The sequence below is a fragment of the Bos mutus genome, chromosome 8 (assembly GCF_027580195.1).
Source record: "Bos mutus isolate GX-2022 chromosome 8, NWIPB_WYAK_1.1, whole genome shotgun sequence".
Lineage (NCBI taxonomy): Eukaryota > Metazoa > Chordata > Mammalia > Artiodactyla > Bovidae > Bos > Bos mutus.
The window spans coordinates 68,450,880-68,467,871 of record NC_091624.1 but is presented as its reverse complement, the minus strand read 5'-3'; the positions used below and the strand labels follow the sequence as shown (position 1 = coordinate 68,467,871).

General features: G+C 45.5%; 1 protein-coding gene and 1 pseudogene across 9 annotated transcripts in view; one reads left to right on the top strand and one right to left on the bottom strand.

Moving 5' to 3' along the window:
- The first annotated feature begins 1,013 nt into the window (after positions 1–1,013).
- LOC102277215 (uncharacterized) lies at positions 1,014–1,930 on the top strand (annotated as a pseudogene).
- A 4,695-nt stretch (positions 1,931–6,625) lies between these two features.
- The window catches only part of KANK1 (KN motif and ankyrin repeat domains 1), a 214,971-nt gene continuing 204,604 nt past the window's right edge, over positions 6,626–16,992 (bottom strand). For all 9 annotated transcript variants that reach the window (XM_070375808.1, XM_070375813.1, XM_070375809.1 and 6 more), the window contains 5 exons: positions 16,690–16,909; positions 14,289–14,431; positions 10,388–10,588; positions 8,227–8,325; positions 6,626–7,651 (listed from right to left, as the gene is read on the bottom strand). In XM_070375808.1, the coding sequence (XP_070231909.1) occupies positions 7,589–7,651; positions 8,227–8,325; positions 10,388–10,588; positions 14,289–14,431; positions 16,690–16,909 (726 nt within the window). In that variant the 3' untranslated portion in view covers positions 6,626–7,588. The remainder of the gene's footprint in view (positions 7,652–8,226; positions 8,326–10,387; positions 10,589–14,288; positions 14,432–16,689; positions 16,910–16,992) is intronic.

Sequence of the window (16,992 nt, the reverse complement as noted above, 5' to 3'; positions counted from 1 at the left end):
CTCCGACCTTGGCATAAGTGTCTAGATGACCACTGTCCTGGCTCTGTAAAGGGAAACCATTGTACGCTTCTGCCTGATGGTAGAGTAAGAACACAGAGATAGAATTCAGAAGTGGCAGCTGAGAAGACGGCAGCGTTGCACACCCGCTCCTCCCTGCCTCACTCCACTCCTCCCTGCTTCACTGGGGTTTCAGGAGGAGACCGTGACTTCTCAATGAGCATTCACGAGGGAACAAGCCAACACAGAGAGACACTCAGTGGGATTAGCATAAATAAAGATTTCTTTCTCAGCATTATGTGTGGGTTATTATTTTCTTACAAGACTGCTGTGATTCAAGTAAAGTCTTCTGACCAAATTTTAAAACCCAATTCTGGATGAACACAGGCTTTATAAACACTCAATATTATTATACAAGCTGTAGAAACAAAGAGTTGCCACTAGATAATAGTGGCATAGCTTTGCAAAATTCCTTTTCAAATTGGGGAGCTAAAGTTCCACACATGGAACAGGCTAAAAGATTTAAATCACAGGAAAATGCAAACAAACAAAGGAAATCCCACAAAGATTAGAGAGTGCAGACACTCAGGTGTCCCATCCAGCAGGCACTGTGGCTGAGATAAGGGGAGGTCCACTTCTAACACTTCTTTCCTTGAGCAGTGGTTCTCAAAAGTGTGGTCTCCAGACCAGCAGCATCAGTATCACCTGGGAACTTCTTGGAAATGCCAGTTCCTGGGCCTCTTCCAAGACCTACTGAATCAGAAACTCCGGGTAGGGCCCAACAGTCTGTGTTGTTACGATCCCTCCTGGGGATTCTGATGTGTGATCAAGTTTGAGAAATGCAAGTTTTTAAGACACAGTAAGTCTCACAAGATAGATAGGAAAGGGTTTTCCTTCCCAAAGAGATTGAGTCCTTAGTACCCAAAGACATCTCAGTAGTGGGTTACCTTCTCTCCTGTGCATCAAGGATGGTCCTGTACTGAGCATCCTTGGAAAACTAAGAAAGAGCCAAATAGTCTCCTGTGTTCTGTGATTCAGCCCCCAATGACACTGTCCCTGCTGTCCACACGTCAGCTGCTAAGCCCTTTGGCTACAGCAGCACCCTTCCTGGCAGCAATTTCAATATCAGTAAAGAAAAGCTAAGTTATGCTGTGGTAACAAATTGCGGCCTAACGTCCCTAACTTAATGTCATCAAGATTAATTGTACTGTCCATAATACACCTGTAACACAGGTCAGCACTGGACCGCTACTCCCTGCAGTCCCTGGGGGAGCCAGGCTGATTTCCATCTGCACACTTGATTCCATGACCACCATGATGGGGAAAAAGAGGAGCTGCACACTGGCTTTGAAAGCTCCCATCAGGAACGGACACGTCATGTCATTTCCACTGATGTTTCATGGGCAAGTCACACGGTCACGCCTACTGTCAAAAGTGGGAGGGCAGTACCCAGAAAAACAACTGGAGGAACTGAAAACCATCCAAATGACTCCTGTTGCAGGTTACATGCTTGGGTCACAATACTCATTGTGCGCGAAGCTGCATACCGACATAAAAGAAGCCGCAGGGGCCTCCTTCTTCTGCCGCTTGTGTGCTCATTCTGTGCGGACGCGGTGCCTCTTTTGTGAAGCGGCAGCTAGGACCCCAGCGCTCACCATGGTGGGTGAAAAGCCCAAGGAAGGAGTCAAGGCTGAGGACAATGATCACATTAATTTGAAGGTGGTGGGGAAGGATGGTTCTGTGGTGAGTTTAAGAGGCATACATCACTTAGTAAACTAACAAAAGCCTACTGTGAACGACAGGGCTTGTCAATGAGGCAGATCAGATTCCAGTTTGACAGCCAATCAGTGAAACAGGCATAACTGCACAGCTGGAGATGGAAGATGAAGATACAATGGATGTGTTCCAGTAGCAGACAGGAGGTATCTACTAAAAAGGGAACCTGCTACTTTACTCCAGAATTCTCTTCTCCCAGACCAAGAAGACATTCTCAATGAGAAAACTGCAATTTGGCTCCACCACATCCTGACGACTACAGTAATAGTTTCTCTCTCCTTTCATTTCCCCTTCCTCATTCCTTTATTGTACATAAAGTAACTGGTGTATGTGTACAAGCATATTTCATTTTTTAACTAAATGGCCAATGGTATGTTTTGATCGACACAAAACAGAGACGGGATGGGGAAAAATACTGATTCCGTGAAAATTCCCCCTTTTCTCCATTAGTGGGATGCTCATCAGCTCTTATCTTTATATTCCAGTAAGTTATTTTGCTCTCTGCTACTGCTGCTCTGCTAAGTCGCTTCAGTCGTGTCCGACTCTGTGCGACCCCACAGACAGCAGCCCACCAGGCTCTGCCGTCCCTGGGATTCTCCAGGCAAGAACACTGGAGTGGGTTGCCATTTCCTTCTCCAATGCATGAAAGTGAAAAGTGAAAGTGAAGTCGCTCAGTTGTTCCCGACTCTTAGCGACCCCATGGACTGCAGCCTACCAGGCTCCTCTGTCCATGGATTTTCCAGGCAAGAGTGTTTAACAAAAAAAACGAACAACGTAAAAATTCTTGCATACCTTGTTCGATTGGAGAATTTTAATGTTTTTCATTTATCATTGTAAAACCAAGGACAATTTTATAACTTTTTTGTATGTAGCTGATACATGTAGGGCAATCAGTCTTTAAGCAGGGATAAATTCCTCTAAAAGAAATGAATCCTAGATAGCTTTCCCTTCAAGTCAAGCATCTTTTTTAAATAAACTCATTTACAAAAAAAAAAAAAAAACTGGCAGGAACTGGCAGGGCAGAGTTCTCAGTCTTACATTCACTATTTCTTTGTTCCTACTGACCTTCAAACAAAATCAATATCTTGGATTGGTTGGTGCAGGATTTCAAACCTGGCCTAGCGGCGCGGTGCTGTTCTGCCGTTGGGTGAGACGCGGAGGGAAGTAGAAGGCCGCCCGGGTGGGGCCAGGCGGACCCGAAATTAAAAAAAAAAAAAAAAATCAATATCTTTTTTTCCCAAGAATATCTTAATTCATAAAATGTTTTTATTTTTTAATAAAAAATATTAAAGTTAATATACCCAAAGGAAAGTGCATAAATCATGAGTATACAGCCTGACGAACGATCATAAAGCTGACCCTAACAGATCAGCTACATAAGGCTAGGAGCAAGCTTGCTGTCGGGGGTGCCCAGCCCCTCTCAGGCCTCTCCTTCCCCTTTCTAATGGGAACACCCCTCGGACTTCCAACACTCATTCATTCAACTCGGATTTATCAGCCAGGGACCGGAACTCTTCAGTCCTGGCAGGTGCTACAAACCCAAGCAGGAAAGCTGATCTTATCAATCTTCCTGTCAGAGGGCTGGCTTTTCCGGGGAGGGACATATTTCAGACAGGGTTTGGTGGCGTGTGTTGGGAGGAGAACTCTCTGAACTTTCTGAGACCCTTATTGATGTGTTGCCTTTATTACCTATTTAAGCACATTCAGCATTTCATAACAGAGCAGATGGAGTCAGAGCCAGAATCTCTTTGCTGCCTGACACATGAGAAGTAAGTGGCCCGCCCTGCTGGCATGAGGTCCCGGACAGCCAGTATTGAGCTGTCCCTGGAACCCCTGGGCAAAGCAGCTCCTGCCCACCTGCAGCTCAGGGGTTTTCTCTTCCTCCCCTTCATAGTGGTTCTAGGGCTGGGTTAACTGGATCTGAGTTGGGGAATGGGGAACAAATGTTTTTCCCCAGGTATAAGAATGCCATTTGGTCTTAGGAATATTTTTTATGCAGCTTCTATTATCTGAAAGTTAGGGATATGGTGCCCATTCCCTTGCCTACGAAATCAATAGTCTTGATGGAGAGGCAGAGGACAGCTGGTTTCCTAAAATGCCAGCCCTTCCTCAAATGTCCTCAAAATTAGGCTACACCGGTATTTTGCCTTCCAGCTTCTCTACAAAATCCTTGCCAGAATTCAGGCCAGGTATCTCAGGGACACCATGACAAGTGCTGACTCACTCCATCTTTCACCCTTAAAGAGCTGATGTGACTTCCCAACTCCTCCCCATAGGAAGTAGCCAGGCCTTTGGTGGGGAGGGAGAGCAAGCCTACGCAGCTCTGGAACACTGTGACCAGCAGTTCAGCCACATCCCTTCAACAAAATGTACTTTAAATATATTTTTATGATCAGCTGGGTTCTAAATTACAGCCATGCTGAATAAGAAGAGAGTAAACATATGATTAGTAATTTCCGTATGGCAGAAAGCACCGAACAGTCTCCGGCTAAGGCCCAGGGCTCAACAAGAACTGTTTTTTCAGTAAAAAAGAATATAGAAAATGGCCTTTGTTCCAAAGTCAAAGCAACAGGCCATGACCTTCTCTTTCCTGTATGGTAATAGTCTTCCTTCACGAGGAAGTGGGGAAGGAAAGAAAAGATGAAGTTAGGAAAATGCTCCAAGAGCTGTCCGCCTGCTTAACTTCCATCACTCACTCATGTACAGAGCCACCTCCTCCTCCTATACCATAAACACAGAAAACAGATTCTGGGCAGCCCTGATCCCTGGCCGTCTGGTAATGACTATTCCAGGAGATGCAGAAACGTCACTGAACGTGGAAGAATGCCACACGAAGACTACTCACCAAAGATAAATGATTCAATGTCAGGTTTCTTGTTTGGCTATAGCTCTCCCCACCCCACCTAACTTGTTTGGAAAAGAGCATATGAATAGCATCCCATAATTCAGGAATGATAACATTCTCAGTGTGGACCAGTGGCCACACTGGGGAACACCTAGGATGCTTTGGTAACAGTGCAGATTCTCAGACCTTAAGAATTGGAATGCTCAGGGTGGGGCCCAGAATTTGTATTTTCATCAGCTCCTTCAGGAAATTCTTATGCATGCTGTGAACCGATTACACAAAAGCCTAAACAAAAATAAAACTGTCTCTACTTGCAGCAGGCTCCCTGGACCCCAAAAGGACTTAAATCATTAGGATTTAAAGAAATGTTATTTCCTTTGAGGGGAAAAAAATAGCAGTTTTCTTACCTGATTCTATCTGCAAGAGCTGTTATATATCTGCAGTATTTCATTATTATTAATACAAAAGTCCGGGATAAAATTCTTCTCATTAGCATACTGGTAACTTATGGGAAGGTCCAGTACTTCATGTATTCTGGGGACTACTGCCAAGAGCAAGGCCTCCTCCCCCCATAGTAAGTGCAGGATTTAGTCCGTTTAGTCATGATGGTGGAGGACAAGGGGTCAGTTTTGTTTTTTTTTCCAACACTACAGTCTCAAGTTTCCTGCTGCTTTATACCTTTTGTCTTAGGGAGGATTCCAGGTTAGTCTCCACATTTCTAGGGCAAGGATGTTCAGGGAATTGGCTGTCACTTAAAGGGTAAGCCTTCTCTTCACTTAAGCTGGACAATACACTGAGGAGTCTCCAGCCCTCTGTTGCCCTCGCTTGGGGACTGTGCCCAAGTGTCCTGCCACAAATCCCTTTATGGAATGGTGCCTCCATAAATTGCAGCTGTCCCAATGGGGGAAGTCAGGCTGGTTTTATAGTGTGCCAAGATCCCAAGATAAAAAGCATTCTAAGTGCCCAGAGCTAGCAGGCAAACAAGGCAGAAGCCAGCATATGTTACCCAGAAGTTAGCTCCATAAATACCTCCTTCCAGATACAACAAGCACTCATTTTCTTCTGCAAAACTCAGCACAAGAAGTCAAATGCAGCACGCAGATGTAGGAATTCATTTTCTTACGCATGGAAGGTATGAGTGCCTTCTCATATGAGTGTTCTCAAGTGAAACAAAAGAAAATTCTGAGGACTGCAAACCACCTGAGATCTTCCTTGCTCAGAAGGCGTGTCATGCTGTTAAGGGGCAGAAAACTCACAGCCCCATTTCTCCTCAAACACCAACTCTTCCACTTTTAATTTATTGTCCTATTTCAGGTCTGAGGGAACTTGGGTTTGAATAACTATCTGAAATGAAATTTAGCACAGATCCCAGAGCAAGCAGGTCCATCAAGGGAGGGAAAGGGGTGCTCACGACTCCAAGCAGCTGTGCTGTCACCTTCCTGGTTCAGTGCCGCATCTCCAGTACACCCGGGCTCTCACAAATGGCACCGCTTAAGGTTCACCACCAGCAACTGTGCCAAAACACAGTTACATTTTGGCTGCCATGCTTCTTCATTTCATATGAGATCATTCCCTTCACCTTTTACAAAGTACCTGAAAACAGGTGCTGCTAAGCCAACAGCATGCTGGAATAACGTGTGTATAGTTTCATCTTTCCTTCCTCATCCCTGCAGGTTTCAACCAGTCACCCAGCAGCTGCCCCCCAAACTAGAGTCAAGGACCAGTGCTTCCGCACCGGAGAAGAGTTAGCTTAGGAGTTAATTGTGAGGTTACCTGTCTGATGAACTGTCTGCCTAATTAGGTCTTAAGTCTGAGACTCCTGCCGTGCAACCTGAGTAATGAGCAGAGCTGGAGATGGAGTCATGTGCTTGGAGGCGTCTCCTTTTGCTGGAGCCTAAGACGAGTGGACAGGGCACTCACCCTCCGCCCATCAGCTTTCGCTGCCGCTGCTGTAAGTCAAAAGGATCAGGGAAGACAGCTGTCAGAAATGAAGCAGGGACAAGTAAAAGAGCTTAATGAAATTTTATTTTGAAAATATGGCAAGAGTCTAAGGCACTTCAAACATTTAAATACATGTAAGACCAAAGTAAATGTGACATGGGATAAAGGAATCCATAAATACATGGAGAACTACACTATGTTTCTCTAGAGGCCAATGGATAGCCAATTTCTCTAACATAATTCAACTTTCATCATTAGACACAGAATTGTGCAATTATTAATAAAAATACAGCAACATTACATGTCATTCTTCATGTCTTCAGTTACTATGGAATATAAAAGTTCAAAATACTGTGTCAATTTTATATAGATACCCTTTGTATAAAATGTCATATAATACAGCCACCTAGATAAAACCAACTCAATAGACTTCCTTTTGTTAAGTTTTATACTTTTTGAGAATCCCACCTTTTATTTTTAAAACCAGAAACCTACCAGCCCAGGCCCGATTCATTCATGATCAAAGTCATCTCAACTTCCTTATTTTAAAATAATAAAGACAAAAGGAAAATCAACAAAACCATCCTGGAATGGAGCTTTCAAAGAGCTTTCCAGTGGGTCCACATTTAGTAAATATAAATACTTGTGGAAAAGCTTTAAAAACACCATGCCAGTGAGAACTTGATACTTTTCAGCAGTGGTGGGGGTGTGGAGAGCAGGAACAGAAGTAACAGAAGTTGCCCACTCAGGTCAGGTTACAATTTCCTACAACTGTACATAACGGAGCAGAGACTCAACAGCAAGTGTGCCCTACACAGAGGGAAGATGGCCAGAAGGGAGGCGTGTGTGCCCTGCCAGAAATCTCTTGCTGGCTCAGCTCCCACTGGCAGCTCCAGCCTTCAGCCCCCGGTTTTCTGTGTTCTGTTTGCTGGTGAGCTCAGGCACAATGTACATTCAGTATCTGTCAGCCCAACAGGAACAATTAGCAGCTTAGCGGTGGCATGTAAATGGACGGCTATTTGCACACAATCAGTCAAACGACCCTCGGTGGGTGGGACCAGGAGATGTCTTCCTTCCAAGTCTAGGGGTGCCCTAGAGACCAGGAAAGGAGAAAAAAAAAACTGGGGGTTAGTCAGTGACCTCATGTAGATCTGTCCTCTGTGACACAGGAACTCTGTGAACACCACGCATGAGCCAGAGCGAGGAGGGCTGGCACCCCATACACGGTCCTCCAGCGGGAGCCGCTCTCAGGCCAGCAGGCTTGGCAGAGCCACCTCCAGCTGTCCTGGGAAGTCAACTTCCTGCTGAGAGGGAACCCTCAGCCCTCAGGACCACGGGCTGCTGCTCACTGTCAACTTTAAGAAAGATGCCAGGAAGGCAATGTGTATTCATGGGCTCAAGATGTGCCATTTGGATAACTCTGTCCAGACTAAACCCTTCCTGTGAGGGTGTGAGGACAAGCAGGCATCCAGCCTCAGCGGTGCTAACCATTAGCACTCCTGGCCCTCTGGGTGGGGCAAAAATGATGAATTCTTACACTCCAGACTCAAACTTTGGTTTTCAGAATCGTCATGAAACCTGCATGTCCTGTCAATTCCCCAAGGAAGGGGGCCAGCTAGTCTGGTGGCTTTCAGCCTGCGTATGAACGCCAAGTGCACAACACTGACCGGAGACGGGGCTTTGGCGAAGTTGACGTGGGCGTACAGCAGGACAGCAATGTCCTTGTGTCCGGCTTCCAGGGCTATCGAGAGTGCGGTGCTGCCATCCTGGAGACGAGATGAAAACAAACCAAGTCGGGCTTCTCAAACTTCCAGGTAGCCAAAAGCTAACAGCACCAGTCCCTCTCAACTGGGTAAGGCTCCCCAGTCTAGCTGTTTGTTCAGCTCTTTAGGAAACCTTCTGGACCTCTTAGGTGCCAAGCCTAAAGGACGTTAGGATGACAGAGGCACAACCCCTACCCTGCCCTCAGATAGGGATCAGCCCGTTGCCAGTGTCATCACCTCATGATGGTCAGTGTGTATGTCTGCACACAGGGGAGTCTCAACAAAAACAGGCTGCCCAGGAAGGGTTCTAATTCACCCATCTAGCCTACCGGCAGGGGGGCAATAGGCAAAGGCAGGGATAGAAACGTTAACTTTTTTTTCTTTTTATAATTACAAATGAGCCATCAAGCAGCGTGATGTCTGTTGATTGCCCTGCAATTTGCCAAGAATCTCTTAGCTTTCCTCTTGGGGAAGGAGTTGGTCCTGTAGCCCTAACCACCCTTGTAGAATGCTCCAAGTCACACCTACATTTAAGCACTGAATCCTGTTGCCTTGCAGGAATATATCTTATGGATATACAAGAGGAAACACTAAATATGGGAAACAAAATGTTCAGTTAGGATTCCATTAAAATGCAGGAATTTAGATGGATATAAAGATGTATCAAGACAAAAACAGTATACTAGACATCAAGTATACCTTAACCAAAAGTAATTAACAATAATAAAAAGACAAAATATGGCACAACTTATTTTCCTTTTAGTCCTGGGATAAGGATTCCCTTTTGGTCACCAGCGGCAGGGAACAATCTGTGTGTGGTTTGAGCCTTAGGGTCCTCCCTCCCACTCTGAATTCTGGGAGTTACTTTTCTTCCAGAGGCCAGCTGGATACCCTCTTGCTCCTTGAAGGATAAGGAAGTAAGCAGGGGACCAGGATTTCTGGAAGTCACTGCGGCTCGATGGCCTCTTATTACAAGATCTACAAGCTGTTCTTTGCTGAGAGTAGAAGTAAAAGCAAACAATCAAGGCACATGAAACACAGACTGCTCTTAAGGAAAGAGAAGCTGGAAGCTGGCCCTCCTCTGCAATGGAGCGAAGGGAATCTGGTGCAACCGCAGCTCACGTGCTCCCGGGGAGGTCACTGCAACCGCAGAGGCCAGTCAGTCCTTCCTGCCAGTGAATGCCTGTACTGACTGGCTCTTCCTGCTGGTGTGGGCCTACAAGGATCTCAAGTGTAGCGCAAAGGAGAATGTTTTCCCTCTAATCTCTTAGTGTCTGGGGCCAATGGAAGCCCTGGTTTCAACCTGTGCTCGAGAGAGATAAACTTTCAAAAAGAGAACCAACCCAGCCAGTCCTCTGGGACCTGGCCCTCTGAATCTTGTCACCACCCAAATGTTAGTTCCTGCACCATGACCTATTGGTTCTCTTCCTCTTTGGTCTGGAGACACCCAGATCAGCAGCTTTCCTCAGAATTTTTTCCAGTTTTCCAGTCAAGGGGTTATCTGGGAATGGGAAAGTTTGGGAACTGGGAGAGGAAGGAGATGAGAGTGACAATGATGGGAACAGCCCGAGAAGGAGTGGGAAAATGTGCTGAAAACAAGCCAAGACAGTCTGGATCCCCTAGCTGATGAAAGGTCACAAATTATTCACTCGGATGGGCCCCAGTGAAGGGTTTCCAAGTGGACCAGGGGCGGGGGGTGGGGCTGGTCCTCTTCTTTCAGGTCACCTGGCAGTTACCCACACCAAATTCGCTTCTGTATTATGAATCTGTTTATCTCCCTTCAGTACACTGGTTCTCGTACATGCCCATCACCTTCTTCCTTTTATAAATTTTGGAGTGAGGCCTATTTCTCTTTCTGTCCTTGGCTTCAGTTAATGGGAATATTAGTTTGTACACAGAAGATGCTGCCAAGCTGGGCTGTGAAGGGAAGTGGCCTGGATGACAACACAAATCCCTGAGGAGGATAAAGGAGGATTTGCTCTCTCCCCTGGTCAAGCAGCACTGCCTCTCCCCCAAGTCCCTGCATGTCACTGGCCTGGAGGCCCCACCAGCGAAGACAGCTTACGTTGTCCTCCAGGTGGCCACTGCAGCCTGGCTGGGCCAGCAGCAGCTTGACGATCTCCACGTGCCCGTGCTCACTGGCACACATAAGGGCGGTGGAGCCCTCGTCGTCCTGAATGTTGACATCAGCCCCGCAGGCCAGCAGGCCCTTCACCATGTCGATCCGCCCGTGACTGACTGCCAGCATGAGGGCCGTCTGTCCTGCCTGTGAGGAGAAATGACAGCGGACTTGAGAAGCACGTGGTGGGTTGGCAGGGTGTGACCCACAGTGCGGCTGTGCTGGGGGAAGGGAAGCAGGGAGAAAGATAATGGGAAAGCATTGACAGGGAATTACTTGGGGCTGGGTGGTGGCAAAAAAAAAAAAGATCAAAGGCAAACCACTTCAGTATTCTTGCCTTGAGAACCCCATGAACAGTATGAAAAGGCAAAATGATAGGATACTGAAAGAGAAACTCCCCAGGTCAGTAGGTGCCCAATATGCTACTGGAGATCAGTGGAGAAATAACTACAGAAAGAATGAAGGGATGGAGCCAAAGCAAAAACAATACCCAGCTGTGGATGTGACTGGTGATAGAAGCAAGGTCTGATGCTGTAAAGAGCAATACTGCATAGGAACCTGGAATGTCAGGTCCATGAATCAAGGCAAATTGCAAGTGGTCAAACAAGAGATGGCAAGAGGGAATGTTGATATTCTAGGAATCAGTGAACTGAAATGGACTGGAATGGGTGAATTTAACTCAGATGACCATTATACCTACTACTGCGGGCAGGAATCCCTCAGAAGAAATGGAGTAGCCATCATGGTCAACAAAAGAGTCCGAAATGCAGTACTTGGACGCAATCTCAAAAACGACAGAATGATCTCTGTTCGTTTTCTAGGCAAACCATTCAGTATCACAGTAATCCAAGTCTATGCCCCAACCAGTAATGCTGAAGAAGCTGAAGTTGAACGGTTCTATGAAGACCTACAAGACCTTTTAGAACTAACACCCAAAAAAGATGTCCTTTTCATTATAGGGGATTGGAATGCAAAAGTAGGAAGTCAAGAAACACCTGGAGTAACAGGCAAATTTGGCCTTGGAATACGGAATGAAGCAGGGCAAAGACTAACAGAGTTTTGCCAAGAAAATGCACTGGTCATAGTAAACACTGTCTTCCAACAACACAAGAGAAGACTCTATACATGGACATCACCAGATGGTCAACACGGAAATCAGACTGATTATATTCTTTGCAGCCAAAGATGGAGAAGCTCTATACTGTCAGCAAAAACAAGACCAGGAGCTGACTGTGGCTCAGACTATGAACTCCTGATTGCCAAATTCAGACTTAAATTGAAGAAAGTAGGGAAAACCACTAGACCATTCAGGTATAACCTAAATCAAATCCCTTATGATTATACAGTGGAAGTAAGAAATAGATTTAAGGGCCTAGATCTGATAGAGTACCTGATGAACTATGGAATGAAGTTCGTGACATTGTACAGGAGACAGGGATCAAGACCATTCCCATGGAAAAGAAATGCAAAAAAGCAAAATGGCTGTCTGGGGAGGCCTTACAAATAGCTGTGAAAAGAAGAGAAACAAAAAGCAAAGGAGAAAAGGAAAGACATAAACATATGAATGCAGAGTTCCAAAGAATAGCAAGAAGAGATAAGAAAGCCTTCTTCAGCGATCAATGCAAAGAAATAGAGGAAAACAACAGAATGGGAAAGACTAGGGATCTCTTCAAGAAAATCAGAGATACCAAAGGAACATTTCATGCAAAGATGGGCTCGATAAAGGACAGAAATGGTATGGACCTAACAGAAGCAGAAGATATTAAGAAGAGATGGCAAGAATACACAGAAGAACTGTACCAAAAAGATCTTCACGACCCAGATAATCACGATGGTGTGATCACTGACCTAGAGCCAGACATCCTGGAAGTCAAGTGGGCCTTAGAAAGCATCACTACGAACAAAACTAGTGGAGGTGATGGAATTCCAGTTGAGCTCTTCCAAATCCTGAAAGATGATGCTGTGAAAGTGCTGCACTCAAAATGCCAGCAAATTTGGAAAACTCAGCAGTGGCCACAGGAATGGAGAAGGTCAGTTTCCATTCCAATCTCAAAGAAAGGCAATGCCAAAGAATGCTCAAACTACCGCACAATTGCACTCATCTCACACGCTAGTAAAGTAATGCTCAAAATTCTCCAAGCCAGGCTTCAGCAATATGTGAACCGTGAACTTCCTGATGTTCAAGCTGGTTTTAGAAAAGGCAGAGGAACCAGAGATCAAATTGCCAACATCCACTGGATCATGGAAAAAGCAAGAGAGTTCCAGAAAAACATCTATTTCTGCTTTACTGACTATGCCAAAACCTTTGACTGTGCAGATCACAATAAACTGTGGAAAATTCTGAAAGAGATGGGAATACCAGACCACCTGACCTGCCTCTTGAGAAATTTGTATGCAGGTCAGGAAGCAACAGTTAGAACTGGACATGGAACAACAGACTGGTTCCAAATAGGAAAAGGAGTTCGTCAAGGCTGTATATTGTCACCCTGTTTATTTAACTTCTATGCAGAGTACATCATGAGAAACGCTGGACTGCAAGAAACACAAGCTGGAATCAAGATTGCCGGGAGAAATATCAATAACCTCAGATATGCAGATGACACCACCCTTATGGCAGAAAGTGAAGAGGAACTCAAAAGCCTCTTGATGAAAGTGAAAGTGGAGAGTGAAAAAGTTGGCTTAAAGCTCAACATTCAGAAAACAAAGATCATGGCATCTGGTCCCATCACTTCATGGGAAATAGATGGGGAAACAGTGGAAACAGTGTCAGACTTTATTTTTCTGGGCTCCAACATCACTGCATATGGTGACTGCAGCCATGAAATTAAAAGACGATTACTCCTTGGAAGGAAAGTTATGACCAACCTAGATAGCATATTCAAAAGCAGAGATATTACTTTGCCAACAAAGGTTCGTCTAGTCAAGGCTATGGTTTTTCCTGTGGTCATGTATGGATGTGAGAGTTGGACTGTGAAGAAAGCTGAGCACCGAAGAACTGATGCTTTTGAACTGTAGTGTTGGAGAAGACTCTTGAGAATCCCTTGGACTGCAAGGAGATCCAACCAGTCCATTCTGAAGGAGATCAGCCCTGGGATTTCTTTGGAAGGAATGATGCTAAAGTTGAAACTCCAGTACTTTGGCCACCTCATGCGAAGAGTTGACTCACTGGAAAAGACTCTGATGCTGGGAGGGATTGGGGGCAAGAGGAGAAGCGAACGACAGAGGATGAGATGGCTGGATGGCATCACTGACTCGATGGACGTGAGTCTGGGTGAACTCCGGGAGTTGGTGATGGACAGGGAGGCCTGGCGTGCTGGGATTCACGGGGTCGCAAAGAGTCAGACACGACTGAGCGACTGATCTGATTTGGGTGGTGGCAGTCATGGAGAAACTCACTTCTTGTGAACTATGAGATCATAAGACCCTAAAGTCATGAGTCAGTTTTCCCTTTGGCTTGGAGGGTCCATCTCATGATAATAAGGAGCTGGGAAGTTTAGAAGATGGTCACAAGTCAACTGTGATCACACCTGGGTGAGGGGCCCTGTGCAGGCAGGAAGACACTGTGATCTGGAGACAGTCAGGGAGCAGTGGCCACTGGGTAGATGGTGGGAATTCCCAGTCACTCACAGGCAGGGTGACCCAGGATTCACGTGCACATGGCTTCAAACAGACGCAATGCAAGGCAGAGAAGGGAGAAGTTTCCACTGTGTGGTTAAGCTGGCGTTTCATGGGTGTGTTTGGTCATCAAGCACATGGACTGTGCTCAGTGGTTAGGAGCATGGCGGGGGCACTTGTGCAGGTCACAGCTATGCCAGCTAGCACAGAACCTGCAAGTAAGTGCACTCACCTGGCTGGCTTTGGCGTTCACATCCCCACAGGCGAAGAGCTCTTCCACGACTTGCATGTCCTTCTCTGCTTCCACGGCAGCGAGGGCTGCCAGCATGATGGGGGTGTACCCTGCCTTATTCTGGTGATCCACGTTACACACGTCTGCAAAAACATGAGTCTCTTGAGGCAAGAACCAGTCTTCCAACAGCATCAGTTGCCCTCCTGAACTGAAGGTGTGGAGTATGGGAGAGCCCAGTAAAATGGCCTCCAGCAGTCAAAGTCCCAGAGTGAGTCAGAAGGAAATGTGAGAGATGTTTTCATACTAAACCAAAGAAAAAGTTTTTTTCTAGGTCATGAGAAATGACAGCAAGCTTTCACAGCCCCTCTTGTTTGCAAATAGCGGTTGAACTACAACAGCTTGGAAGTCTGGGAGGCTGTTCCAAGTAATGGTTGCTTTGAAGAATACAATATAATGTGGAATCTAGACATTAATCTCTGTCTAGAAAATCACCATTTTGGAGTGAAGAAGGTGATCAGACTATAAGGGAAAGAAGGATTTGTAGAGGCTTATGTAGGAACACTGAATATGGTGTTCCCCACTCATAAACCACTGCTCACTCTGAGACCCTGAGCTTGATGCTCTCATGTATGACCCTTCAAATTAGAATCCAATCATATGACACCCAGCTCTAAGAATTGTGGTCTGACAGCAACTTTAGTTAAATCCCGTACAAACTGTCAGGGACTCCTAGACTCAATAAACCAGAACTTATCTAGTCCTGTAATTCTTAAGGAGTCTTCAGGGCTTAAATTAGGCTTCCCAGGTGGCTCAGTGGTAAAGAATCCATCTGTCAGTGCAGGAGACGCAGGAGCTAGAGTTTGATCCCTGGGGTCAGGAAGATCCCCTGGAGGAAGAAATGGCAAACCACTCCAGTATTCTTGCCCAGAAAAGTCCATGGACAGAGGACCCTGGCAGGCTACAGTTCACAGGGTTGCAAAGAGTCAGACATGACTAAGCATATACACACACAGGGCCTAAATTATCCTGCAGGCATCCTTAAGTTCCTTCAGCACTTTCTAATAAAATGAAAGGAATGGGAAGTGCAGGCAAGAAACTTTTTATGTGAGACCAGATACAATTAAAGTGCTTAGGGTGTTTCTGTCATTGAGACTGAGAAGAGACTGTATGGTGAAAAAGTTTTTAAGTTCTAAACAACTGCATACTAGGGACATAATGGTATTTACAACAGTGTGTATTTTTTAACAGAGAAAAGGAAAAAGAAAAGAAAAAAGCTGTCTGATGGAGAATCGGGTGAACAGACATGCTCTTCGAGGCACCTTACTATCTCTGGCATTCGGCTCTTTGCTGATGTTGCTAGTATCCTAGATTTACAAACATTCTTTATGGAGCCGCAATCTCAGTCTATAAAGGTGAGCATTATAAAAAGTGAAGTAAACCCAGAAAAGTGATTAACCAAAGCCATCCAACAATGGAACTAAAATAACTTAGTTTACCAAAATATCCTGCCCATGCAAAACTTCCAAGGGCAGATTAAACTGTTACTTTCAGGAGCAATCCTGAAATCCTGTTCTTAACTTTCCCGGATATTATCCACTTCTCTGTTTAAACAGTAACCTGCGCTGAGAGTATCATCAGCTCTGTTTATAGTCTGGAAAGTCTGAAGGACTTTCCTCTGGGAAGGAGGCTTGGAATTCCTTCCTTTAAACTGGAAACAGTTTTATCCTAACATGACCCTTAAATTGGGAACAATCAAACTTAGAAAAAAAGATAGATTTGTTTGGTCTCTTCTCTGCATTAATCTAATGTTCCCAAAACAAAGCAGAAAAAAATTGGGACAGTTGGGTCAAGAAGCAGAATGGGAAAACCGGACAATTGCATTGCATATTCTAAATCAGATGTTCACACTGCGTTCTCACTCATCAGAGTGAGGTACTGTGGATTCTGTATCCATCAAATTAGAAGTAAAAATACGTATTTCAAAAAGAAATAAAGTGACTTGTAGACTCAAGGTATTGATAATAGGGCTGTTCCATTTGAACAAAAAGTTGAAAGCTCCCTATTTCTCAAGGGGACCCTTCTATGTAACACCCCATTACTCCATGTTTAATACATCCATTGGCTACATTCTCGAATGGAATGTGAGGCATGTGTGTTACCGAGGATACATCTTGCTGAACTGCACCACCGAATATCCTCAATGGCACCTTCCAAAACAGATCTGGAATCTGCTTCAAGCCTCCCATGAATGACTCAAGAATGAGATTCTTACCGTCTCATGGGGCAAAGCAATGTAAAGGCTTTTAGAAGGGTCACCAAACTGAGGAGTGGGTCGGCTAGCTCCTTCGAGATGAGTCACAACCTGAGTCTGTTGGAGGAGAGAAAGGGACTGCTAGTGTACCCGCGTCCAAGAGCATCTTCACGATCTCGAAGTTGGAGTGGGACACGCTGTAATGCAGGGCGGTGTTGCCGTTGCCGTCCGCCATGTTGATGACGTGACGCAGGACTTCCGGTGAGATGGCCTCAAAGGCGGCTATGTAGTCCCCCACCATGGCCGGGATGGCCGACTTCTGGCTGGACACGCGGAACCACTCGTGCTGGAGGGTGTTCAGACAGAACCGCTGCCAAGACACCAAGCAGTTGGCCATTAGCAGTTCTATTTATAGACCTTTCTGAGACCTAGCTGAAAGCCCAAGAAATCAGG